This window comes from Mobula birostris, chromosome 27, assembly GCF_030028105.1.
Source record: "Mobula birostris isolate sMobBir1 chromosome 27, sMobBir1.hap1, whole genome shotgun sequence".
NCBI lineage: Eukaryota > Metazoa > Chordata > Chondrichthyes > Myliobatiformes > Myliobatidae > Mobula > Mobula birostris.
The window spans coordinates 14,289,876-14,317,100 of NC_092396.1; the positions used below are offsets into that span (position 1 = coordinate 14,289,876).

Here is a 27,225-nt window from a genome sequence, read left to right on the forward strand (position 1 = left end):
ATGTTATTGCTTCCTGTATTAGAAAATACATTTTGTGGTTTCCATTTTAATTGGGTTTGTTTGCAGAATTCAATGCAGAAGTATTAATAATTGCCTAAGATAAATCAAGTCATAAAAGCACAGAAAAGAGCTAGACTTGGTACAGTTATCACCTATTTAATCAGATTTTGACATTCCATATTACAAGCCTTTAATAGTATGATCAATAGCATTACAAACTTAATTGATTATCAGAAACATGAGTTATTTGGATAACACACAAAATACTGGAGGAACTCAGCAAGTCAGATGGCATCTAATGGAAGGGAAGGAACAGTCGATGCTTTGAGCTGAGACCCTTCATTAGGGCTGGAAAGGGAGGAGTCAGAAGTTAGTAAGCAGAAGTGTGTTAGTTATTTGGATATACTGACAATCTGCTTAATCTAAAACATATTAAATCAATGATAAGCTTTATATTTCACTGTTAGCTAGGTTTTTTTTGTACCTGTACAACAGATCTGTGCTCATTGTTCTGGATCGCAGTAGAGAGTAACAAAGCTTAAATTGGGAATTGATGTCTCCTACCACTTGAGATAAAATTGATACCGATCCTCCATCTGTCCACTTTTTCCTGTCTGATCACTTTCTCTCTGTTCATCTCTGACCTTCAAAGATGCAAAATTAGGGTTCTTGTCTAGATTCTAACTGGCTAGATTTTACTTTATCCTGAGACCATGCTTGTCAGTTCTGGGCTCTCCAATGAAATTTAACAACTTCTTGTCCAGTCTTTGATTCTCTATCATTTTCTAAATATTTTTGAGCAAATGCTAATTAAATATTGTTTTTGCATCAGACCCCATATCCCAGTGATGGAATTTGTGAATTTATACTCAGCTGACTCAAAGACTAGTATATTGATGAGGGTTCAATGCCAACATCCTCAGGAAGCCCACTAATACCATTCTACCAGCCTGAAAATGTACTTATTTCCACCATTTTTGGACATTTTAATCAATCCTTTCTCTCCATGCTAATACATATATCTCACCTGTCTTTATTTTATGTGATTACTTTGTGTGGTACCTTATCAAATACTTTTTGAACTTACGGAACTATTGGTTTTTCATCTGCAGTGGTTTCTATTCTTAAATTATATTGACTCTAGTCTATCCAATGATTTTTCAAGGTACATTGTTATAACCTTCATAATTGTGCATTTTGCCTGGAATGGATGTCGGGTGAACCTATCTGTGGTGCATTCTTTATCTTTCCAATCACCACTTTCTTAAATAGCAGAAATGCATTTTTTTTTACCTTTAGTCTACTGAGATCATTCCAAAACCTAGGGAATTTTAGACATGTTGCATCCTTAAATAAAAACAAAAAATGCTGAAAATAGTCAGATTGGGATGCATCTGTAAGAAGAGAGTTATCATTTCAAGTCAATTATCTTTTGTCAAAACTAGGAAAGGGTCAAAAGAAGCTTGATTTTTCACAATTGCATCTACTGATACCGAGTCACCTGTTAAAACCCTGGGATGTAGGCTGCCAAATTGAGAACATGTACAGGATTTAATCCACATAATTTCTCATCTTTTATCTTGAGTGGTGTTAGTTACATTAAAGACTGTTTTGTTCTAATCTATTTCCAGCTTGCTGTAAGTTCTGCAATGAAGACTGGAACAAAATATTTGAATATTGCCTCTGGCCTTTTCTCCTTAGCTCTTAAATTTGTCTTTGCTATTTTCACTCCTTTTACATATTTATAGAAGTTCTTAACTATTTCTTGCTAATTTAGTTCCATTTTCTGTCTTGTCGTTGATCTCTAGTTTGATTACTTATTTATTGCTGTGCTGTAATTTATCATAATGCTTTCCATTGTACATCTGTAGAAATTTGCAAGAATTTTTGACATACAAAATTTCCTCGAACTCCTAACAAAGCAGAAGCACTGGTATGCCTCCTTTGTGGTTGAATCAATATGTTGTATCCACAATAGGTCCTCTTAGATGCTGACACCCCGGAAGTTGAAGTTGTTCACCCATTCCATAGCAGACCACTCCTTGAGGAGTGATGTGTGTTTTTCCAACTTCTCCTTTCTGAAGTCCAGAATCATTACTGACATTGAGTGCAAAGTTGCTGTTGTGACACCGTATCATTGGTGGATTTATAGAGGGCATTTGAGCTGTGTTTAGCCATATAGTCATGTGAGACTACAGTGGGTAGTGCATTCAGCTATTTTCAACATGGGGACAGCCTTCCATGCCAATGAGGACATCTTCAAGAGTGGTGACTCAAGAAGGCAGCCTGCATCGATAAACAAGTCACTATCTGGTACAAGCCCTCTTCATGTTCCTACCATCGGGGTGGAGAGGGGGGCGGGGAAGGTACAGGAACCTGAAGACAAATGCTCAACGTTTTAGGAATAGCTCCTCTCTCTTCACCATCAGATTTCTCAGTGGTCTGTGAACTCATGAATACTACCTCATTATTCATCTTTTGGACTTAATTTTTATGTTTTGCATTGTTCTGCTGCTGAAACAACAAAATTTCAGGACATACAGTTGCAAGAAAAATTTGTGAACCCTTTGCAATTGCCTGGTTTTCTACATTAATTACTCATACAGTGTGGTCTGATCTTCATCTAAATCACCAATAATAGACACAGTCTGTCTAAACTAATAACACACAAACAATTGTACTTTTCATATCTTTATTGAACATACTGTTTAAACATTCATAGTCCAGGCTGGAAAAAGTATGCAAACACTTGTATTTAATAACTGGTAGAACCTTTTTTAGCAGCAATAACCTCTATCAAACATTTCCTGTAGCTGCTGATCAGACTTGCAGAACAGCGAGGAGGAATTTTAGACCATTCCTCCTTGTATCACTTTCCCAGCTATGGGTTGACTCATTATAGAGACTAATGGCCAAGGATAAGAATGACCTTATATCACACTCTTTGGTGCAGTGCTATTGTCTTAGTCTATTACTAAAAGTGCTCTTCTGTTCAGCGAAGGTGATATGCAGAGGGTGAGAAACATTGTCTAGAATTGCCAGGATTTTCTATAGGGTTCTTTCAATCTCCAGTGTGTCCAGTTTGACTCTTATAATAGAGCCAGCCTTTCTAATCAGTTTATTGAGCCTGTTGGCATCACCCATGTTGATGCCATTGCCTCAGCACACCACCACATAGCGTACTGTACTGGTGACAACAGACTGGTAGAACATGTGAAGAAGAGGTCTGCATTCTCCAAAGGACCTCAGTCTCCTCAGGAAGTAAAGGCTACTTTGGCCCTTCTTGTACACAGCCTCTGTGTTGGTGCTCCACTAAAGCCATCCCATTCAGGTGCACCCTTGGGTATTTGTAGGTCTTCACCACGTCCATGTGCTCACCATCAATAGTAACAGTGCAGGCTTAGTCTTCCTAAGATCCATCACCATCTCATTTGTCTTCTGACGTTGAAGGTGATTCAGCTTGCACCATTTGACAAAGTCCTCCACCAGGCCCTGTGTTCATCCTCCTGTCCTCCATTGATACACCCAGCTATTGCTGAGTTATCAGAGGATTTCTGCAGATGACATAACTGTGTTGTATCTAAAGTCCAAGGTACACAAAGTAAACAGGAAGGAAGCTAATACAGTCCCCTGTAGGGCTCCAGTGCAGTTTATAACGATGTCTGACACATAGCTATGAAGCCACACACACTGTGATCTGCCAGTCAGGTAGTCCATTATCCAGGATACAATGGAAGTGTCAGCCTGCATTGAATGGAGCATTTTCCCCAGCAATGAGGGCTGTATGGTATTGAAGGCACTTGAGAAGTCAAAAAACATGATCCTCACAGTGTTGGCCTGCTTATCCAAATGGGAATAGGCTCTGTTCATCAGGTAGATGAAAGCATTGTCGACTCCAATGTGATCCTGGTAGGCAAACTGAAGCAGATCGAGGACTGATCTGACCAGGGGTCGGAGGTGAACCAGGACCAGCCTCTCTAGGGTCTTCAGGATGTGTGAGGTCAGGGTCACTGGATGGTAGCCATTCAAGACTTTACACTCGAATGGTTGGGGGGTGGGAATCAAATTGAAGAGACGAGGAGAGAAGAAGTTAGTTCACAAATAGAGAAAGCTAGCAGACTGTGTGAGGGAGGATAGGCAGGGTACAGAGAACGGGTGCACTCAGACCGAAGATGTAGGGGAGAAGGATGGAAAAGATAACAAAGTTGTTTGCACTATTAGGGATAAACGGAAAGTAAGAGGTGGAGAGTTTCTTAAATGCATCTATTTTAATGCTAGGAGCATTGTAAGAAAGGTGGATGAGCTTAGAGCATGGATTGATACCTGGAAATATGATGTTGTAGCTATTAGTGAAACATGGTTGCAGGAGGGGTGTGATTGGCAACTAAATATTCCTGGATTTCGTTGGTTCCGGTGTGATAGAATCGGAGGGGCAAGAGGGGGAGGTGTTGCATTGCTTGTCAGAGAAAATATTACAGTGGTGCTTTGGCAGGATAGATTAGAGGACTCATCTAGGGAGGCTATTTGGGTGGAATTGAGGAATGGGAAAGGTGTAGTAATGCGTATGGGGTGTATTATAGACCACCTAATGGGGAGCGAGAATTGGAGGAGCAAATTTGTAAGCAGATAGCAGATATTTGTAGTAAGCACAAGGTTGTGATTGTGGGAGATTTTAATTTTCCACACATAGACTGGGAAACCCACTCTGTAAAAGGGCTGGATGGTTTGGAGTTTGTAAAATGTGTGCAAGATGGTTTTTTGCAGCAATACATAGAGGTACCAACTAGAGAAGGAACAGTGTTGGATCTCCTGTTAGGGAATGAGGTGACAAAGGTATGTGTTGGGGAGCACTTTGGGTCCAGTAATCATAATGCCATTAGTTTCAATATAATTATGGAGAAGGATAGGACTGGACCCAGAGTTGAGATTTTTGATTGGAGAAAGGCTAACTTTGAGGAGATGCAAAAGGATTTAGAACAAGTGGATTGGGACAATTTGTTTTATAGGAAGAATGTAATAGAGAAATGGAGGTCATTTAAAGGTGAAATTTTGAGGGTACGGAATCTTTATGTTCCTGTTAGGTTGCAAGGAAAGGTTAAAAGTTTGAGAGAGCCACAGTTTTCAAGGGATGTGGGAAACTTGGTTCGGAAAAAGAGAGAGATCTACAATAAATATAGGCAGCTTGGAGTAAATGAGGTGCTCGAGGAATATAAAGAATGTAAAAAGAATTTTAAGAAAGAAATTAGAAAAGCTAAAAGAAGATACGAGGTTGCTTTGGCAAGTAAGGTGAAAATAAATCCAAAGGGTTTCTGCAGTTATATTAATAGCAAAAGGATAGTGAGGGATAAAATTGGTGCCTTAGAGAATCAGAGGGGACCGCTATGTGCGGAGCCAAAAGGGATGGGGAAGATTTTGAACAATTTCTTTTCTTCAGTATTCACTAAGGAGAAGGATATTGAATTGTGTAAGGTAAGGGAAACAAGTAGGGTAGTTATGGAAACTATGATGATTAAAGAAGAGGAAGTACTGGCACTTTTATGGAATATAAAAGTGGATAAGTCTCCGGGTCCTGACAGGATATTCCCTAGGACCTTGAGGGAAGTTAGTGTGAAAATAGCAGGGGCTCTGACAGAAATATTTCAAATGTCATTAGAAACGGGGATGGTGCCGGAGGATTGGCGTATTGCTCATGTTATTCCTTTGTTTAAAAAGGGTTCTAAGAGTAAACCTAGCAATTATCGGTCTGTAAGTTTGATGTCAGTGGTGGGTAAATTGATGGGAAGTATTCTTAGAGATGATATGTATAATTATCTGGGTAGACAGAGTCTGATTAGGAACAGTCAACGTGGATTTGTGCGTGGAAGGTCATATTTGACAAATCTTATTGAATTTTTTGAAGCGGTTACTCGGAAAGTTGACAAGGGTAAAGCAGTGGATGTTGTCTATATGGACTTCAGTAAGGCCTTTGACAAGGTTCCACTCGAAAGGTTGGTCAGAAAGGTTCAATCATTAGGTATTAATATCGAAGTAGTAAAATGGATTCAGCAGTGGCTGGATGGGAGACGCCAGAGAGTAGTGGTGGATAACTGTTTGTCAGATTGGAGGCTGGTGTCTAGTGGTGTGCCTCAGGGATCTGTGCTAGGTCCAATGTTGTTTGTCATATACATTAATGATCTGGATGATGGGGTGGTAAATTGGATTAGTAAGTATGCAGATGATACTAAGATAGGTGGAGTTGTGGATAATGAAGTAGGTTTTCAAAGCTTGCAGAGAGATTTAGGCCAGTTAGAAGAGTGGGCTGAAAGATGGCAGATGGAGTTTAATGCTGATAAATGTGAGGTGATACATTTTGATAGGACTAATCAAAATAGGACATACATGGTAAATGGTAGGGCATTGTAGAATGCAGTAGAACAAAGGGATCTAGGAATAATGGTGCATAGTTCCCTGAAGGTGGAATCTCATGTGGATAGGGTGGTGAAGAAAGCTTTTGGTATGCTGGCCTTTATTAATCAGAGCATTGAGTATAGGAGTTGGGATGTACTGTTGAAATTGTACAAGGCATTGGTAAGGCCAAATTTGGAGTATTGTGTACAGTTCTGGTCACCGAATTATAGGAAAGATGTCAACAAAATTGGGAGAGTACAGAGGAGATTTACTAGAATGTTACCCGGGTTTCATCTCCTAAGTTACAGAGAAAGGTTGAACAAGCTGGGTCTTTATTCTTTGGAGCGTAGAAGGTTGAGGGGGGACTTGATAGAGGTATTTAAAATTATGAGGGGGATAGATAGAGTTGACATGGATAGGCTTTCTCCATTGAGAGTGGGGGAGATTCAAACAAGAGGACATGAGTTGAGAGTTAAAGGGCAAAAGTTTAGGGGAAACATGAGGGGGAACTTCTTTACTCAAGAGAGTAGTAGCTGTGTGGAATGAGCTTCCAGCAGAAGTGGTTGAGACAGGTTCGATGTTGTCGTTTAAAGTTAAATTGGATAGCTATATGGACAGTAAAGGAATGGAGGGTTATGGACTGAGTGCAGGTCGGTGGGACTAGGTAAGAGTAAGAGTTCGGCACGGACTAGAAGGGCCGAGATGGCCTGTTTCTGTGCTGTAATTGTTATATGGTTATATGGTTAAAATGGCCCTTCTTTGGTACTGGGACCACTCATGATGTTTTCCACACAGTCGGGACCTTTTCCAGGCTGATACTCAGATTAAAAATGTGCTGGAGAACTGCACACAGCTGCTCAGCACACTCTTTCAGGACCTTGGGGTTCATACCATTTGGTCCCAATGCTTTGCTGTATGTGTGTTTTCCCAGAGCCCTTCTTGCCTCCAATACGGTAGTGAAGGTAAGTCCATGAGGACTGGGGAGTTGGTGGAAGTTGGGTGCTGGGGGAGGTGAAGATCAGGATGATAGCAGTTGGTATGTGGAGGTGTGGATGGTAGGTGCATGGTAAGGAGGGGATGTAGATAGTGCTAAGGGCTGAGTGAACAGGAGGGCAATTGTCAAACTACTGAAGAATTTGTTTAACTCATTAGCCAATTCATGGCTGCATCCTGAGGCTCTACAGCTAGGTCGATTGAAGCCAGTGATGTTTTTCATGCCTGTCCATACCTCCCGTCTGCTATTCTGCTCAGGCTTGTTCTCCAGCTCTCTCCTGTATTCCTCTTTAGCCACTTTGATCTTCTCCTTTAGCTCCCTCTGCACATGTTTCAATTCCTCCCTGCTTCCTGACCTAATGGCTCCCTTTTTGTGATTGACAAGAGCCTTTAGATCACTTGTAAACCATGGTTTGTTGTTAGGTATGCAGCAAACAGTCCTTGAGGGTATAACAGCGTCCACACAGAAGTTGATGTAGCCAGTGATGCAATCAGTAAGTCCGTTAATGTCCTCCCCAAATGGTTCCACAAAGCACATTCCAGTCAGTAACCTCAAAGCAGCCCATCAAGGCCTCAATGGCCTCTGGAGACCATTTCTTTACTATCTTTGTGGTAGCTAGCTGTTGTTGTACTTTGGGCTTATACAAGGACATGAGGTGAACCAGATTGTGGTCTGATCTTCCAAGTGGGGGGATAGGTAAGGAGCCATATGTATCTTCAACATTTGCATACAAGAGATCCAATGTTTTATTTTCTCTTGTATGACCCTTGACAAACTGATTGAAGGTGGGTAGGGTTGTTGGGGTTGTTGAGAGAGAAACGTGGTTGAAGTCTCCCGATACTGCAATGAATGCCTTGGGGTGGTGAGTCTGGAGTCTCGCGATGGTAGTGTGTATTTCATCACATGCAGCTTCGAGACTGCATCGAGAAGGCGGAATGTAGACCATGAGCAATATGCCGTGGCTGAACTTGTGTGGTAGATAAAACAGACACAAACTCACGAAAAGCAGTTCGATGTCTGTACTGCAGATTTGTTCTTTCACAGAAATGTAATCAGGATTACAGCATCTATTGTTTACAAGCATGGAAAGCCCACCTCCTTTCCTCTTACCGCACTGTAGATTAACTCTGTCTGCTTTTATCGTTGAAAACCCATTCACAGTAGCGTTGGAATCCAGGATTGCAACCATATATCGGTAAAACTCATAATAATGCTTTCCCGATATTCGTTCTGTGTCCTCGTGAGTACTGCTAGTTCCTACATTTTATTTGCCAGCGATCTTCCGTTCCCCATAACAATAGACATGAGCTATGGTTTATATCTCCATCTCTCGTTGTGCCGTTTTTTTGCCTGATTTCCATCTAGAGTTCTAGAGGTTTCTGCAAGTCTTTTGCTGTTACCCTTTTATTCACCTCCTTCAGCATTGCACGTTGTGCTCTTGGTGTGATCTTTGCAGGACGCTCACTCCTAGGGAGAGTAGCAACAGTACTGAATTTCCTCCATTTGTAGACAATTTTTCTTACTGTGGACTGATGAACACTCAGTTCTTTAGAAATGCTTTTGAAGCCTTTTCCAGCTTCATGCATCTCTACATTTCTTCTTTTAAGGTCCTCAGAAAGTAGTTTTAATTAAGGCATGGTGCACATAAACAGATCTTTCTTCAGAAGAGCAGCTCTGTCAGTAACCTGACTTTGTATGTCTTTTGTTTTATAGGGCAGGGCACTTCCACATCTTGCACCTTCAATCCCATCTCACTTGTTGGAACACCTGACTCCAAGTAGCTTTTGTTGAAGGCATTACCCCAGAGGTTCACATACTTTTTTAAACTTAGCCTGTGACACTTTCAATTGTGTAGTTAGTATTGATGAGAAGTACAAATGTTTGTGTGTTATTAGTTTAGGCAGATTGTGTTTGTCTATTATTCTGAGTTAGATAAAAATCAGACCACACTTTATGAGTAATTAATGCAGAAAAATAGGTAATTGCAAAGGGTTTACAAACTTTCTTGCAACTGTATGTCAGTGATAATAAGCTTGATTTTGATTACTGACCTTCCAGGGAAGGTTAGATCTCATTTAATATAACACTTCTAAGCCATAAGTAATGATTTTTCTCACAGGCTTTTTATTTTGCATTGCGAACTTTGAATTATTTAAAAAATGTTTTTCCGTTGATTTTCTATTGTCAAACCTTCATCTTGTTTCCCAATAAATCTTTGGCAACTCTCTTAGAACTAATTAACTTAAAGTGTAAGACTTTTGTGGTTCCATGACAGAATCTGTAATTCTTGTAAACGGCATACAAAATTCTATCATTATCACTTTTCCTTCAAAGAACCCTTACAAGAATGCAAATTTATCTTGAATAGGTTAATTGAGATTACAATGCTATAATGAATGACAGAAGAGACTTTAAAGGCCAAATTGCTGATTCCTACCCTATGCTTATGTTCCTAAAAGACCTAAACAGTTCTTAAAGCAAACATCATTTGTAATAATATTTGCATAATATCCTGCAAAGGGTTAGCTGTTTTTTTAAAATCTGCTTTATCAATATGAAGAACATTGATAAACTGGTATGAGCTTTTGATAAAGACATGAAAATATCTGTCTTTCTCAAAGTGATGTGTACAACCTTGCAATTATCTTTATGAAATGGAGAAGGCCTTTCTGCTATACCTAAATGAAGTGGTCTGCCAAATGAAAATCCAGCTATTGCATTGAATATTTTAGACAAGCTTTGTAGTTTACTAGAGCTAAGTGCAGTCAGCTTACATTCTCTCTTTGTTTACGATCCAGTGTCAGCATTTGATGTGGTTAGTTTACAAAAGCTGCAATGTACCTTCATAAATTTGGTATCAAATTACTGGAGCTATTAATAATTAAAGCTCAAATTTTCCCTTGGAATAAGATGACTAGTTTCAGTGACATTTTGCTGACAAGTAATCGGATGATTAGTTACATGTCCTTAATTTAATAGTAGTGAAGGTTATTTGCATTGCAATCAACAATTTAAATTGGCAATTCTCAAAATCCATTTGAGAGACATTGTGTTTCATGGCGTTCTGAGAACTGATTTGTCATTACAGTACTTTGAAACTACAAGTGCAGCTACATTTACATTGTCTTCATTCTTGGAGCTTTACATACGTGTATAACAGCTATTTGTACAATTAGAACTTCCTGTTGCCGATTAGCAAATTTATAAGAGCCTGTTGGTGCAGAAATACATTAAGCAGTTAAACACTAGGAATTAGATTGTCAGATCCCTAGAATCTAAATTAAAAGAATTCCGCTTATAACATTAATGAAAGCCATGACAAATATAAAAAACAGGAAAATTATAAAGAGATTTAAAAGAAAAATACCTTCTGACAACAAAAAAAAATGCTGAGCTTGATGGTGGTGGTTGACGATAGGAGGGAAATTGGGAAATTGAACAAGTGGATTTTTCTCCAAAGAGCAAGTACAGAGTCAATGATCAAATTGTGCTGTCAATTCTGTTTTGTGTTTAATTCAGAATGCCATATTGCATGTTTGAAATGATTGCATATGCCATTCTAACAGATTTCACTTTAATTCCACAGATTGCCAGCAGATTTCTCTGGGATCCAGAATCTGATAGCTTAGGGGTCCCCAACCTTATCTGCACCGCAGACCGGTTTAATATTGACAATATTCTTGCAGACCGGCTGACTGGGGTTGGGGGGGGTATCAAGTGGGGTTAAACTCACCACAACATGTCTTTTAGGGTTTCCCAAATAAGGGACAAAAGTAGCAGTCAAATACGGGACACTTGTCTTTACCTCGAGAAAGACTACCATGACCATGAGGCCTTGCGCGGGCACCTGTGTGTGCATGCACGTATGTGCCGATTTTTTTTTCCACAAATCGGTTTTGGCTTAATCTTCCTGTCTATGCTGTACATACATTATTTCTACTTTATATAGGCTGTGTATTTATTATATCATTCCTGCTTTTACTATATGTTAGTGTTATTTTAGGTTTTATGTGTTATTTGGTATGATTTGGTAGGTTATTTTTTGGTTCTAGGAACGCTGAAAAATTTTTCCCAGATAAATTAATGGTAATTGCTTCTTCACTTTACGCCATTTCAGCACAAAAGGTTCCATAGGAATGCTCTACCTTAGTGGGGGAAATACGGGACAAGGGCAGTCCCGTATGGGACAAACCAATTTAGCCCAATATACGGGATGTCCCAGCAAATACGGGACAGTTGGCGACCCTGTGTTCAAGTTCAACAGTGTGTGACAGGGAATGAAGAAAGGTGTAGCTGACTCATATCGTTTCCTCGCGGCCCGGTAGCACATACTTTGCAGCCCGATACCGGTCCGCGGCCCAGTAGTTGGGGACCGCTGTGATGGCTGGTGTGAAAGCCAATTTCTAATCATTTTTTGTATGCTGTATATTTTGAATAGCATTAATATAATGTTTACCATTTACTTCATAATTTAAGCAGTGTTTTAAAAAGTGAATTGTATTCTGTTGAAGAAATTAAACCTAGAATTCACAAGTATGTAAGCATGGAGTATAAAATTGTTTTCACTTAATCCAAAATTTTATCTGCACTTTCAGTTTTAATAAGTGTCTAGTATATGCTTTGTATACAAATAAATTTACATAATTCAATATTGTCATTAGTTAGCAATAATATCACAAATCAAGGTGAAGTAAATAGTTTTTCGTAATGCAAGAGGCCTCCCCGACATTTCATATGTATAACTTCTCTTCAAAGTTCAAAGTAAAATTTATTATCAGAGTACATACGTTTATCTTTATAAATGACCTGGATGAGGAAGTGGAGGGATGAGTTAGTAACTTTGCTGATGACACAAAGGTTGGTGGTGTTGTGGATAGTGTGGAGGGCTGTCAGAGGTTATAGCGGGACATCGATAGGATGCAAAACTGGCTGAGAAGTGGCATATGGAGTTCAACCCAGATAAGTGTGAGGTGGTTCATTTTGGAAGGTCAAATATGACAACAGAATATAGTATTAATGGTAAGACTCTTGGCAGTGTGGAGGATTAGAGTGATCTTGGGGTCCAAGTCCATAGGACACTGGAAGCTGCTGTGCAGGTTGACTGTGTGGTTAAGAAAGCATACGGTGCATTGGCCTTCATCAACCGTAATATTGAGTTTAAGAGCCGAGAGGTAATGTTACAGCTTAATAGGACCCTGGTCAGACCCCACTTGGAGTACTGTGTTCAGTTCTGGTCGCCTCACTACTGGAAGGATGTGGGAACTGTAGAAATGGTGCAGAGGAGATTTACGAGGATGTTGCCTAGGTTGGGGAGCATGCCCTATGAGAACAGGTTGAGTGAACTTAGCCTTTTCTTCTTGGAGCGACGAAGGATGAGAGGTGACCTGATAGAGCTATATAATATGATGAAAGGTATTGATTGTGTGGATAGTCAGAGGCTTTCTCCCAGAGCTGAAATGACTAACACGAGAGGGCATAGTTTTAAGGTGCTTGGAAGTAGGTACAGAGGAGATGTCAGGGGCGAGTTCTTTATGTAACGAGGGTGGTGAGTGAGTGGAATGGGCTGCCGGTGATGGTGGTGTAGGCGGATACGATAGGGTCTTTTAAGAGTCTCCTGGATAGGTACATGGAGCTTAGGAAAATGGAGGGCTATGGGCCACTCTAGGTAATTTCTAAAATAAATACATGTTCGGCACAGCATCCTGGGCTGAAGGGCCTGTATTGTGCTGTAGGTTTTCTATGTTTCTATTAAGTTAGAACGGAATAGAATTGGTTCAGTTATGTTTTTAAAATTTGGATATGTGAGTTGGATAGTTACCAACTTTTGAACTGATGGTGAGTGCTACTCTTCAAAGACAATAAACAGGAGAGTTCAATATGGTCATAGAGCGTGGAAATAAGCCTGGCGGCGCAACTTGTCCATACAAACCAAGGTACCTTCCTGAATTAATCACTTTTTTCTGCATTTTCCTCCTAAACCTTTTTCCATCGATGTTTGTCTTGTATTTGGCTTTTCCTTTTTTTTTGCAGTATGCTCCATGTTCCCACCACTTCAAAGTAAATTTATTATCAGAGTATGTACGTGTTGCCATGTACAATGGATTCCAGTTCATTGGGACTCATCAGGATCAGTACATTTTGGCCCAATTAAGTGTCTGCTGTAATTAGCTGAAGGCACATGGAAATACAGTAGAGTCTGGTTAATTGGTCCATTGGTTAATTCGGACAGCCACTTACTTAGGGCAATTCTTAAAGACCAAAAACTAACCAAGAAAATAGCTGAGACACAATATCTCTTAATTGGGGGCAGGAGACTGTTGCCAAATAGGTTCTAACTAGTGTCAGTTGTGGGCACTTGTGTGGCCATTGGACACTACACTGTGTTTCGAGTGAACAGTTTTTACATAGTGTCAGTTGCGTATGTTTGTGCTCAAAAAGCACTGATTTTCAGAACTTCCTTAGAAGTTTGTGAAGATTCCGCATGACATCTAATACTTTGACAAACGTAGATGTTTGATGGAGGGTGTTTCGATAGGTTGCATCACAGCCTGATATGGAAACACAAATACCCTTGAATGGAAAATCATGCAAAAAAATAGTAGTTACGGCTCAGTCTATCACAGTTAAAACCCTCCCCACCATTGAGCATATCTACTGAAGTGCTGTCACAGGAAAGAAGCATCCATCCACTACCCAATTCATGCTGTCTTCTTGCTGCTGCCATCAGGAAGAATGTACAGGAGCCTCTGGATTTTGAGATGCCAGAGTTGGCCGGAAGTGAAAATGAAACAATTTCCCCATTTCAACAAATTAGGATCTACGAAGAATTTGAAGATATTGATAACCATCTTGAATGTTACAGCAAAAATGAAGATTTGGAGGATATTTGTCGAAAGGAGTGTATGAAGGCAGTGTCTGCTGATTCTGTTCATTCGTAGTCACTCAAAATAATGCAGAGTATACACTGGATGAATCCGCTGATAACTATTAGGAACTAATACGCAGTTTTATAATATGAGAGTAGTATTGATAGTGTTCTAATTTGTTCTGTATTTCATTTAAATACATTGTTTTTTCAAAATCTAGCTATGTGGCTTGAATAGTTATCAACTGTTGAATTGATAGTGAATGCTACTATTCAAAGGAAATAAGCAGGAGTGTGCTAAAAGGTCATAGAACATGGAAAATAAGCCCTTCAGCGCAAATTGTGTCTTCCTGAGCTAATCACTGAAGGATTCATCCGCTGTATGCTGCTGTGTTCTTTTGATTGACTGTAAATGAACAAAATCAATGCAGAAACCATGTGCAGATAGTTGGTTGTCTACTCTATCCAACAATGATAGGAGGCCAATGCAGAAGAGTTTTTAAGATGGAAAAACCATTGCACTGGGGCATTTCTACTCTCTCGAATTTGGAAGTATGATTCCAGTGGTATGAATAGTTGTCACAAACTAGGGACTTGCTTTGTTGCAGTGCCTTGTCAAACCCTTCGTCTGTGCCTTGTCAAACCCTTTGTTATCTATGAAGTGTTGCAGAACTGCTTTCTTGGCTACACTCACAACACGCTGGAGGAACTCAGCAGGTCGGGCAGCATCCATGGAAAAGATCGGTCGACATTTTGGGCCGGAACCCTTCGTCAGGACTGTAGAGGGAAGGGGCAGAGGCCCTATAAAGAAGGTGGGGGGAGGGTGGGAAGGAGAAGGCTGGTAGGTTCCAGGTGAAAAACCAGTAAGGGAAAGATAAAGGGGTGGGGGAGGGGACGCAGGGAGGTGATAGGCAGGAAAGGTGAAGAAAGAATAGGGGAAAACACAATGGGAAGTAGAAGGAGGCGGAACCATGTGGGAGGTGATAGGCAGCTGGGGGAGGGGGCAGAGTGACATAGGGATAGGGGAAGGGAGGGGGAGGGAATTACCGGAAGTTGGGAGAATTCTATGTTCATACCAAGGGGCTGGAAACTACCCAGACAGTATATGAGGTGTTGCTGCTCCAACCTGAGACTACCTAGATGGTATATAAGGTGTTGCTCCTCCAACCTGAGTTTGTGTTTGTGTTTTGTGTTTGTGCTTTCTTGGCTGTTGGACCTCACTGTTGATCTCATCTGCCAGTTCGCTAGAGTTGACTTCGCATTCTAGGATAGGCATGTACCTATCTCACCAGAGTATGAGGCCTGCTGGCTACCCTCACTTGGTTTAATTTACCTGTCGAAGCTGTGAACTGGGTGTGGCTGCTGTCACATGCAAACAGCTAATTGGAGCCACAGGTGAAAGTTGAGTGTCTATTGGGGACCAATGGTGAATGAGTTGCCCCATGATGGACATGACAAGCCCCTTCACCAGAGGAACTACGCCTTGCTGAACAGATAAAGGGCCATCTTCGTACAATGATTTGAGGTTTGCGTCCTCCAAGTCTTCATTTTCATTGTAACATTCAATATTATTGTCGATACCTTCAAATTCTTAGTAGTTCCTAATTTATTGAAGTAGTGAAATAGTTTCATTTTCACTCCCGATCATTTCAGGCATCTCCAAGCCTGAATTCTTGAAACTGCAGCGAGCAAAACAATTCTGAATTATTTTATAGCTTATTTCTTGCCAACTATCTGTAACAAAAATCACTCCTTTTTTTAACACAAGCACACACAACTGATGCTATTTTAGAACTGTTCGCTCTATGCATGGTGTAGTGTCTCCTCAGGCATACGACATCTGACTGATGCTAGTTAAAAACTGCTCTTCAACAGTCTCCTGTTCCTGTCCCAATTAAGTGGCCTAGTTTTTTTTTGGTCTTTAAGAGTTGTCCCAAGTAAGAGGCTATGCTGGTTAATTGATGGAATCCACTATACTATCTTAAGATTTATTTTCTTGCACAAATATGGTGGAAAAATTTAGAAATGCAATATGATCTATGAAACACCCTACGTAAACAAATACAATCAATGTGCAAGAGAAGATAAAATGTGCAAATAAGAAAAAAACTGAACACGAATTGTAAAGAGTCCTTGAAAGTGAGTCTGCAGCTTGTAGAATCAGTTCAGAGTTGTGATGAGTGAAGTTATCTATGCCAGTTCAGAAGCCTGATGTTACAAGGTAATAGCTGTTCCTGAACTTGGTGGTGTGAGACTTGAGGCTTCTATACCTCCTGTCCGATGGTGGCTGCGAGGAGAGGCATGGCCTGGATGGTGGATGGTGGGTGTCTTTGATGGATGCTACTTTCTTGTGGCATTGCTCCATACAAATGTACTCAATGATGGGGAGGGATTTGCTTGTGATGGATTGGGTTGTGTCTACCATTTTCTGTAGTCTTTTCTGTTCCTTTGCATTGATGGTGTTTCTATACCATGCTGTGATGCAACCAGTTAGAATGCTTTCCACTATCTTTCCTATAGTCTGGCAACTAGAGCTGCATACAACATTCCAAGTGAAGTTTCACCAACATTCTATATACTTGTAATGTCACTTCTGAGTTCTCGTACGTAGTGGCTCATATGATGAAGGCAAGTGTGCCATTTGTTGCCTTGACCACACTATCTAACTCTATTGCTACATTTGGTAAAACTATGTACTTGTACCCAAAGAGATCTCTGTTCTACAACACTCCTCAGGGCCCTGTTACTTATTATGTAAATCCTATGCTAGGTTATATTCCAGAAATGCATATCTTCATACTTCCTGAGCTAAATCCCATCTGCCATTCCTTTGCCTACTTTCCTCATTGATGTAGAACCTGTTGTAACTTGGGTAGGCTTCTTCATTGTCCACCAGACTCCCAGTTTTGTGGCTGTATGTATTATATACTTCAGGTGATCCCACAGTGAGCCCTACAGTACGCCATTGGTCACAAGCCTCCACCCTGGAAAAACAAGCTCCCACGACCACCCTCTGACCCCTTCCACCAAGTTAATTTTGTATCTATTTAGTGAACTCCTCCTGGATCTCATGCAATCGCACCTTCTGGACCAGTCTACCGTACAAGGCCTGGCTAAAGTCCACGTAGACAGCATCAATGGCCCTACCCTTAACACTCCTCAGGCTCATCTGTTCAAAAAACTTTGAGACACAATTACCCATGCACTAAGAAATGCTGACTGTCCCTAATCAGTCCTTGTCTTTTCTAAAAGCTGGTTGATCCTGTCTATCAGAATATCTTGCAATAATTTGTCCATCACTGAGAGTAGGCTAATTGGCTTGTAGTTTCCTGGCTGTCCTTGCAGTCCTTTTTAAATGCACAACATGATCTTTGCTGCCCTCGCTGTAAGTATATGCATAACTATCCAGTGAGCTAAACAACTTCTCAAAAATTACCCAAGCCAGAAGCTTTCTTCAGAGTTTTTAATGAGATCTCTTAGTTGTGAAAAGATATTGCTGTTTCAAGGGGAAATAAAGAGTGGATAGAGGTGAATGTCTTCCCACCATGTGCTTCAAATCAAATCAAAATTAACCTACGCAGGAAATTATATATGTTTTAAAAAAGCAGCTATAGAAAGTGATGTTCATACAAATTAACTGTTTCTAGAGGCTGGAACATGAACCACCTCCGGTTTTCAAGTATCTCCGGCTAAGGTAGGAATAAAAATTTCTGAGGGCCTCAGTAATTTCTTTTCTTGCTTTTCACAATGTCCTCAGATACACTTGGTCACACTCCAAGGATTTATCTACATTTGTGTGCTTCAAGACTGCCAGTGCCTTCTTTTTTGTAATATCAATATACTCGACAACATCGATGTTCTCTTTACTGAATTCCGTGAGCTTCTCTTCACTAAATTCAGATGTGCAGTATTCATTTAAGACGCCCATCTCTTGTGGTTACACATATAAATAACTATATTGATCCATAAGGAGCCCTATTCTCTCCCCAGTTGTTTTGGCTTTTAATATGCTCATAGGGTTCTATTTTGCATTATCTGCCAAGGATATCTTGTGTCCACTTTTTTGCCCTCCTAGTTTCCCTAAAGTGTACTCCTATGCTTGGAATACTTTTCTTTGAAAAGTACCCCGATGTACTCTTGGGCCCGAGAGTGAGGAACAAGCCAGTGTTTGACCGCTTTAAGTACAAGGCCAGGTTGAAAAGGTCAGGCTGTTGGGACCAGAGGCAAGGGACAGGCCAGTGTTTAGCTCGCTGCTCATGAATTTTATTAGTCTTTGTGCTGAACTGAGGTTGTGGCCTGCAACTCGCAGTTTCCTGGATCGGCTGTGACTGGCTTCTTGGCTGTGGACTCACTTTCGTGAACTTCAGTTCTGAATGCTATTTGCTTACTTTTACTGCTTGCATGATGTATTTTTGTTTCTGTACATTGGGTGTTTGGCAGTCTTTTTTTAATAGATTCTATTGCCTTTCTTTGTTTTGTGGCTACCTGTAAGGAAGTGAATCTCAAGGTTGTACTGTATATAGTATACATACTTTGTACTTTGAACTACAGTATATCATGTGCACTGCTCAAGGGATTTGTTTGATCCTAGTTGCATGTACCTGACATACACCTTTTTTCTTTGACCAGAGCTTCAAAAACCCTTGTCTTCCAGGATTCCCTTATTTATTTTATTTTATTTAGTGATACAGCGTGGAGTAGACTTTCTGGCCCTTCGAGCCAAGCCACGCCACCCCGGCAACCCTACAACCCCGAATAACCCTAACCTAATCTAGGGATGGGCAATAAATGCTGGCTTAGCTGGTAATGTCCACCTCCCATAAATAAATAAATAAATAAACATCATGGGACAATTTACAATAACCTAACCTATCTGATGTGCCCTTGGACTGTGGGAGGAAACTAGATTACATGGAGAAAACGTAGGCATTCCACAGGGAGGATGTACAGAAACTCCTTACAGAACAGCGTTGGAATTGAAATTTGAAATCCGGTATGCTTTGGACTGTAACAGTGTTGTGCTAACTGCTACATAGCTTTGCCCTCAAACTGTGTGTGTTCAAGGTCAACATGTTCCTATCTGTTATAAAAGCCACCCACTTGCCCAACATGCCTTTACCTGGTAAAGGGCCTCCTCCAATTAACTTTTTCAAGTTTCAGTCTGATGCCATCATAGTGATAATCCCCTTCATGTTCTTAAATATCACCCATATAGCGTTAGTGGGTAATCCCTCAAGATTATTCTCTCTAAGTACTGCTGTGATATACTCCCTAATCAAAAATGCAATTCTCCCTCCTGTCTTACTGACACATTTAATATGCTTGTGGCATCTTATCTCAAAACATTTGAGCTGCCAGACCTGCCTATCCCTCAATCATATTTCTGTAATAGCTGTAATACCACAATGGCATATGCAATTCTATATCCTTAGTTTATCTGTCTTATCTGTTAGCCTTTTTGTATTACAATAAATACATAACCCTGTCAGACCTTCCTCATCCTGTCTTAGCCACTTTTGAGGTTGGCTGCTATTTGTTGTAACATTGTTAATCCTATGCTTGGAGCTTCTCTTTCTTAAACCAGTCCCTCAGTATTGAGGAAGATTGGCTTCCACTTCGTTTTTTTGGGTGCTGAGAAGGCTGATGAGATTATTATGGAAATTGCAGACATTACCACAGTTGGGCTGGAGGTGACTGATATCCAGATGGTGCATAGTTTGTGAGGTGATGTGTGTCTTCTGCAACTTTTGTGTTGCGTTACTCTCAAAAAATGGACTTCAGGTTCTCAATACCATTCTGGATGCTCCTCCTCAACTTGAAGAAATAATAGACTGGAGATTCCCAAGAGTCGGTGATGTTACATATTTTTGAAGGTACTTGGAACTCATTTATGAATCTTCTGCTTACCTGGAGAATTCCTCCTATGACAGTTAGGAATAGTATGTCTATTCTGGGAGTATTCTGTTTGATATGCAAACAGTGTGTTCTGCAGAGAAACCATTGGTGGTATCATTCTAATTCCTAGGTAACTGTTGTAAGAAGTCCAGATCTAAGAAACATATTGGAGGACAGGTATGACTGCTACCCAGTTCACCGTTGATTTTATGCCAAGTCCGATCTCTTGAACTTAAGTACTCAATCAACCAAAGGTTTTGCTATCATTTTTCAGATTTCAGATCTAGATTTATTTATCACATGTACATTGAAACATAGAGAGAAATGTGTCATTTGTGTTAACAGCCAAAACACCCAAGGATGTGCTGGGGGCAGCCAGTAAGTGTTGTCACACGTTCCAGTGCCAACATAGCATGACCACAATGATCAGTGGAATAACACAAACAGCAGCAAAAACAACAACCACAACAACAATAACAAAGCAAAACAAGTTAACAACAGCAAAACAAGTCTCTTTCCCAATCTTCCATCCACCCACCCACTCACACACATTGATAGGCCTCCAGTCACAGTACAAGCTGCCTCTGGGCAATCAGTCATTGGCCCTGGACTCTGACTTACAGACATTGGGCCTGCAACTTCTATTCCCAGGGCTGCACTCACAGACTCACAAATATTAGGCCTCTGATCTCCAGACAAGCCGACCCAGGGGCTTCAACCTTCAGACCTCCCTACCCGCTGACGTCTGGCTTCTACCTCCAGATTCACTGGGCACAGCTTATTGAAAATTACAGTGGAATCTGGTTAATTGGGGCACATTGGGACCAGTATACTGTATATTAGCCCAAATAAATGGCTGCTCCAGTTAGCAGAAGTTTGATGGAAATAGTTAAAAAAGTATAAAAAAGGGACAAACTACCATTTAACTGAGTAATAAGTTATGTATTTAAATGAAATACAGGAAAAAATAGAATACTACCAATACTATTACCGTACTATAAAACTGTGTATTAGTTCCTAATAGTTATCAACTCAGCTCTCATTTGTGGCTCCAAGTGGCTGTTGCATGTAACAGCAGTCATATCCCAGTACACTGCTTCGACAGGCCACTAAACCACACGAGCCTATTCGGCGGGACTCGTGTCCCAGTGAGATAGGGACCTGCCTGTCCTAGCATGTGAAGTTATCTCTGGTGGACTGGGTGAATGAGATCAACAGTGTGATTCAATAGCCAGGAAGGTGGTTCATTAACACTTTGTAGAGAGAGAACGGCATGATAGGTCATGGTCATCTACTGCAACCCACAAAGACCTCAGTTTGTGATGACTACTCATACCTCTGAACTCAGACTTCCCAGGTTGAGAGAGTAGAACTGCCCCAGTACAATGGCTTTTCCACTTTTAAAACTCTCCCGCACAGGTCTCCTGTTATTGTTGGATATGACAGACAACCAACCAGCAATCACAGGAATTCACCTAATGCAAGCTTCCATGTTCTTTTGATTTACTATAAATGAACAAATTCATTGCATCCTCCAGTTCTTCATTTTTCATTCAAGATGATTGTCGATACCTTCAGATTCTTTTGTAGTTCCTAACTTGAAGTTGTGAAATCGTTTCATTTTCACTCCTGGCCATTTCTGGCATCTTGAAGCATGAATGCTTGAAACCACAGTGAGCAAAACAGTTCTGAATTGTCTTACTGCTTATTTCTTGCCAACTATCAGTGACAAAAATCACTGGTTTTTGAACACAAACACATGCAACTTGATGTTATTTAAAAACTGTGTGTTCTAAGCATGGTATAGTGTCTAATGGTCACACAAGTGCAAACTACTGATCTGAATTAAAAACTGTTTGGCAACAGTATCCTGTCTTAATTAAGCGGCATAGTGTCCAAAATAAGTGGCTGTTCCAACTAACTGATGGCCCAATTAACTAGAATCCACTGTATGTATATTTGATTTTTGGCTTGATTTGTGGAGTGGTGACTTTTAATATTGATAGACATGCTCCATGTCTTCTTGGGTGTCACTGTATGCTGCTATTACTGGAGAGCTGAGCTGTTTGGTGGAGGACCTCTTGAATATACAGGTGTTAGATTAAAGTACTGCTCTCTATATGATGCAACTAACAAGTCAATGAATGCTGGAGTTCTGCTCTTTCAGCCTTCTGCTGCTCAGATATTTTTGCTGACCCTTTCATAGTTACTTGACAATCTTAGATTTTAAACAATTTCTTCAACTATCTGTTAAGATCAAGGATGACTTGTTCCTACTCTAGTTTTGTAGATTGTGAGGTTGGTATTGAGATTAATGTGGGTTCTAAACAGGTAGGGCAGGTGGTGGGCAAGTAGTTTGAGGTGTTCCACTCCTTCTCCCACTTAATTCAGGCTTCTGAGTGCTTTTGCTGTATGACCTTGGCACTTTCAAACTTTGAGTGCATTCTTGAATTTTTACCTCTATCTGATAGTCTAGAACAGAAAATGCATTTTAGGAGTTTGGTCTCAGTCATGTTCATGATGTGGCTAACTGCGTGATACTCTGGATAGGTTATTGAAAATTGCATATCTACCAGCAATGGGGTGGGCAATGTAAGGCCACTAATATCAATGTCAACAAGAAATTGATGAGCTAAGGTCGGGGAGGCTAACCGTGTGAGGATTTCTTTGGTTGGAAAGGGGTTACTATAGGCTAAAAGAGGTGCAGAACTGAGGTAAGGTGGACCATTGACAGATACACACAAGATATTCTGCAGATGCTAGAAATCCAGAGTAACACACATAACATTCTGGAGGAACTCAGCAGGGCAGGTAGCATCTGTGGAGAGGAATAAGGAGCTGATTTTTCAGGCCGAGACCCATAATCACGACCATTGACGAATATGCATGTTAGGGAGGAGTAATTCAAATATGAGATATTGGAATTGGTTTAATGTTGTCACTTATTGAGATACAGTGAAAAACTTGGCTTTGCATGGCTTCTATAAAGATTATTTGAAAAGTTCAGTACATCAAGGTTGTAGTAGAAGGGAAAAGCAACAACAGAACACAGAAGTCCTTTCATGAGCTTTTATAACAATCTTCTAGAAGCTGGCCTTGAACCTGATGGTACGTATTTTCAAGCTTTTGAGTCTTCAGTGTGATGGATGGGGGCAGAACAGAGAATGCCCGGGGTTGAAAATCAGCAAAATTAGTAAATCTGGGTAGAGAAGCTGACAGTAAAATGATTCTGTGTGGAATGGCATGTACGCATTCAATGTTTTGAATTTTTTGTAATTATTCATTAACTAAGTCCTAAATTAGTGTTCCAGTACCCAGTAAGTTTTCAGTGTTGTTTCTTCCACCCTGCATTGATTTTGATTCTCCCAGCTACTCCTTCTCCATCATATCTGTGTGATGACCAGATTTTGTGCAGTGCAATCTCTTGAGAGGTCTTCCTTCCTTCCTTTCTGTATCTCCACTATCATCCTTCTGCATCCTATCTATTTTTCTTTATGCCTGCTTTCAACTTTCTCATCCTAGAGAGGTTAAAGGTGGATCCTTGCTGTCTGTGACATCATCCTTCAATATTTTTTCTATGCTTGATGAGATTCTACCACGAGAGACATCTTCCACTCCTTTTCCAGTATTCCAAAGGGTTAGTTCCCTTCTTGATCTCTTGTCTACTTTCCCTTTTTCCAGTAACCTCTCCTCTTGGCATGGCACTTTGCTGAACAAGCAAAGAACATGCAATTTATATACTTAGATCCATTTCCCACCATTCTGGGACCTAAGGAGTCCTTCCTAGCATTTGGTGCTCACAATTTGATCACCTTGACATTGGAAAAAACACATTGATTGGACAACTGTTTTAAAGAACAATTGCACCCAGTTTGCCATCCATCTACCTGTTTCTTTAATTCTCCATTCCACTGCCATCCAGACATAAGCATTTTTTACCTTCTGCGCAGTTGTAATGTAAGCTTGATGATCGTTCCTTTGTTATGTGCCATGTCGTATAACATAGGTGATCATGGTCTTTCCATGACTGTGATTTTTCCACAGAAGTGGTTTGCCATTGCCACCTTCTGGGCAGTATCTTTACAAGACGTGTGAACCCAACCATTATCATTACTCTTCAGAGATAGCCTGCTGTCAGTGGTCGCATAATCAGGACTGGTGATATGCACCAGTTGCTCATACGCCCATCCACCACCTGCTCCTGTGGCTTCAAGTGAGCCTGATTAGGGAGCTAAGCAGGTGCTACACCTTGCCCAAGGGTGTACACCTCCTTTGGTAGAGACAAATCTCCACCCCACCACCCTAAGCTTGATGGGCATCTCAATTTTTCCATGTGCACATATAGCAACTGTGGGGAATTTGATGTGATTGTGCCTGTGTTTGGGTCAGATCTGAACTCGACAGCTTTGGTCCTTTCATTGTTGAAGAAAGCTGAGGTTCATCAAAGGCTTGGATGTGAAAAAAACATTCCAACTGCACAGTTGGGTTAGGAGAGCCTCAGTGACAATGAAAACATAGTTACTGAAGAAAATTCCACAATGCTTGTCATGCCTCTTTGTCTTATCTACCCTACTTCCTAGCTACATAATCTCTTTGCCAAAATGCAAACCAGGCATTGAGTGTTCATTTTCCAGTAAGTAGTAGCCATATGATCCCAATAAAATAGGTGAACTGCAGCTGTTTACAAAGAAAGCAATCTTTTTTAAAATCCCAATCTTGTTTTTCGTTGAAACTTGGAACATGAACTGAAACCTTACAACTTTAGTGTCATTCAGATTTGTGCAAAACAACTGCAAGTTATAAAAACATAATGGCTCAGTTGTCATGTCCATTCATGTTTTTGGGATTTTCTTGCTCGCCATTTTCCCATTGAGCTTTCTCTAATTACTTAAAGTACATGAGTTACCCAAGAATGTATAAAGTACACAACATTGAAATTTATTTGCTTACAGGCAGCTGCTAATCAAGAAACCCAAAAGAACCCAATTATAAAGACCAACCCCCAATATGTAAAAAGAGAAAAAAATACACATCATGAAAACAATAAAAGCGAGCAATAACAACAGCAATCCGAACCAAATTGAGCCCTTAGACCCAAATCGCCAGAGGAGCCCGAAAAAGGCCCAAAGCCTTGGTATTCAGTTCATCATTTTAGCGGGGCACATTGCCACAAAGTTCACAGACATAAGACTCAGTTGGAGGAAGTCTCACAGCCTTAGCATTGCGAAAAGAGGAGCTTGCAGTCTATCTGGGCTGGCGTTTAAATTGTTCAAATCCTTGCATTAGGACCTAGGCTCCACTGCAGCAAAATTGAACTGGACCGGGCCTAGATTTTGCTGCCAAAGAAACCATTCTCGACCTCTCCAAATCAGCTTGGTGCTTAGAGCGATCCTCCCTCACATCCCGGTTAGTTGGATGTACATCAGAACTTCTCTGCCTTCTCATCTCCTCTTTAAACCGCTCACTCCAACCAGCACAGCTTCAATTCCAAGTGAGTCAACTTTGCAGCACACCAACTGGGCACATCTCTTGAATTTGTTTCACTTTCACTCAGCTCTTCATTGTTTGTGGTGATAGTTTAAAGTGTTGTTAGTGTAACACCCTGGTAAAGGTTTAAATGCTAATGTTGTAGAATATTTCATGTGAAGGTCTTTCTATAGAAGCAGTGTTTGGGTTACTGTTAGAGATGAGGGCTGCTTAGGAATGTGGGCAATCCAATCAGGAGAGTGGAATAGAGAGAAAGTTCTAGAGAAGGCTGAGGGAGCAGCTTTGTGACTGACACCGGTGTGAGTCTTTGTTTGGCGGGAGATGAAGAGAGAAAACGCTGGAAGGAACTGGTTGTAGGATTCGATCTGGTAAGAAAACGCGATTTGAAGGTGCCAAGGCATAGAGGTCTACAGAGGATCAGTGAATATGGCTTTTGTAAGGTTTGAGCTCCAACCTTTTGGTTTTTATTTTCTTTCTTTACTAACTCTGGTTAAGTTAGTGTTCACAAATATACTACTTTATAAATATATGCAACGTGTGATCTGTTGTTTCATGCCAACAGATTATTGGAGGGCACTAAATCACACAGTATTCACATAAACCTCGGTTTGGGTGGGCGAGACATCCCAGTCTCACAGATTTGGCGGGACCAAAGTTATATTTTTGGAATTTGTAGATGGTAGAGTCATTGAATCTGTTTTCGTGTTACTGCTCCTGTTTCTTCATCTTATGTAACCAATATATTTCTCTGTAATTAACTTCTAAAGATGGTGGAACTCCTCTAACAGTTGGACTCTATGACTGCTTTTGGTATGAGCCAGCATAATGACTTGCATTATGATTTGATGCAACTTGTGTTATTACTATGTCCTTCGGCAGTATATGATGGACTTGCATTCATTATGGATGTCACTGGATACAAAGAACCTTTAAACGTACAGAATGCAACATTTGAAGTACAGTATTTCCTTCCAAGTGCATCGGAATTCTAGTGCTCTGGTGGAACCAGTAATTCAGGAAATTACAAATGTAGGATATTTACCCAAAGGTACAGATAGTATTTCCTGTAAGTTCGTAATTGTAAATTGTTCATATGAATGATTCAAAGAAAGCCATGGTTGTGCATGCATTAATAAGAATGAAATGTAACTATTAACCCCTTTTGTTTACTTGTTGATTCTGTGGTTTGTGTCTTTGAATAATTTCTGAGAAGATTCAATACACTTGAGGAATTAACACTATTTGTTGTAGTTTTGGTACAATGCACAAGGAATATCTTATGCCAACATAATAGAGTATTCTAACAAGGGAAGGAATATAATGTATAAAAGATACAATGAAGCAACTCATCCCAAGAATTGCCTGCTTTCTTTGTTTTCAACAGGGATATACTCATCACAAATCTTGATGCAGCAATCAATTATGAAGGAATGTGTTCTGAAGTAAGAGATATGTGCAATTTGCAGCAGAATCAGCCAATTACACTGAAATGGATTGACAATGAAGGTAAGAAAGATCAAGTACATTTTAAGGGAACCTATTGTGCTTAATGTGGCATAAGCCTCTTGGGAGTGAATGAGAGAAATAAGCAAAGGAA

At 40.4% G+C, this 27,225-nt stretch overlaps 1 protein-coding gene across 1 annotated transcript in view; it reads left to right on the forward strand.

Moving 5' to 3' along the window:
* Positions 1–27,225, forward strand: part of LOC140188456 (protein kinase C zeta type-like) — a 394,997-nt gene that overhangs the window by 24,201 nt on the left and 343,571 nt on the right. Inside the window, exon 2 of the mRNA XM_072244743.1 lies at positions 27,013–27,134. Within this exon, the coding sequence (XP_072100844.1) occupies positions 27,013–27,134 (122 nt within the window). The remainder of the gene's footprint in view (positions 1–27,012; positions 27,135–27,225) is intronic.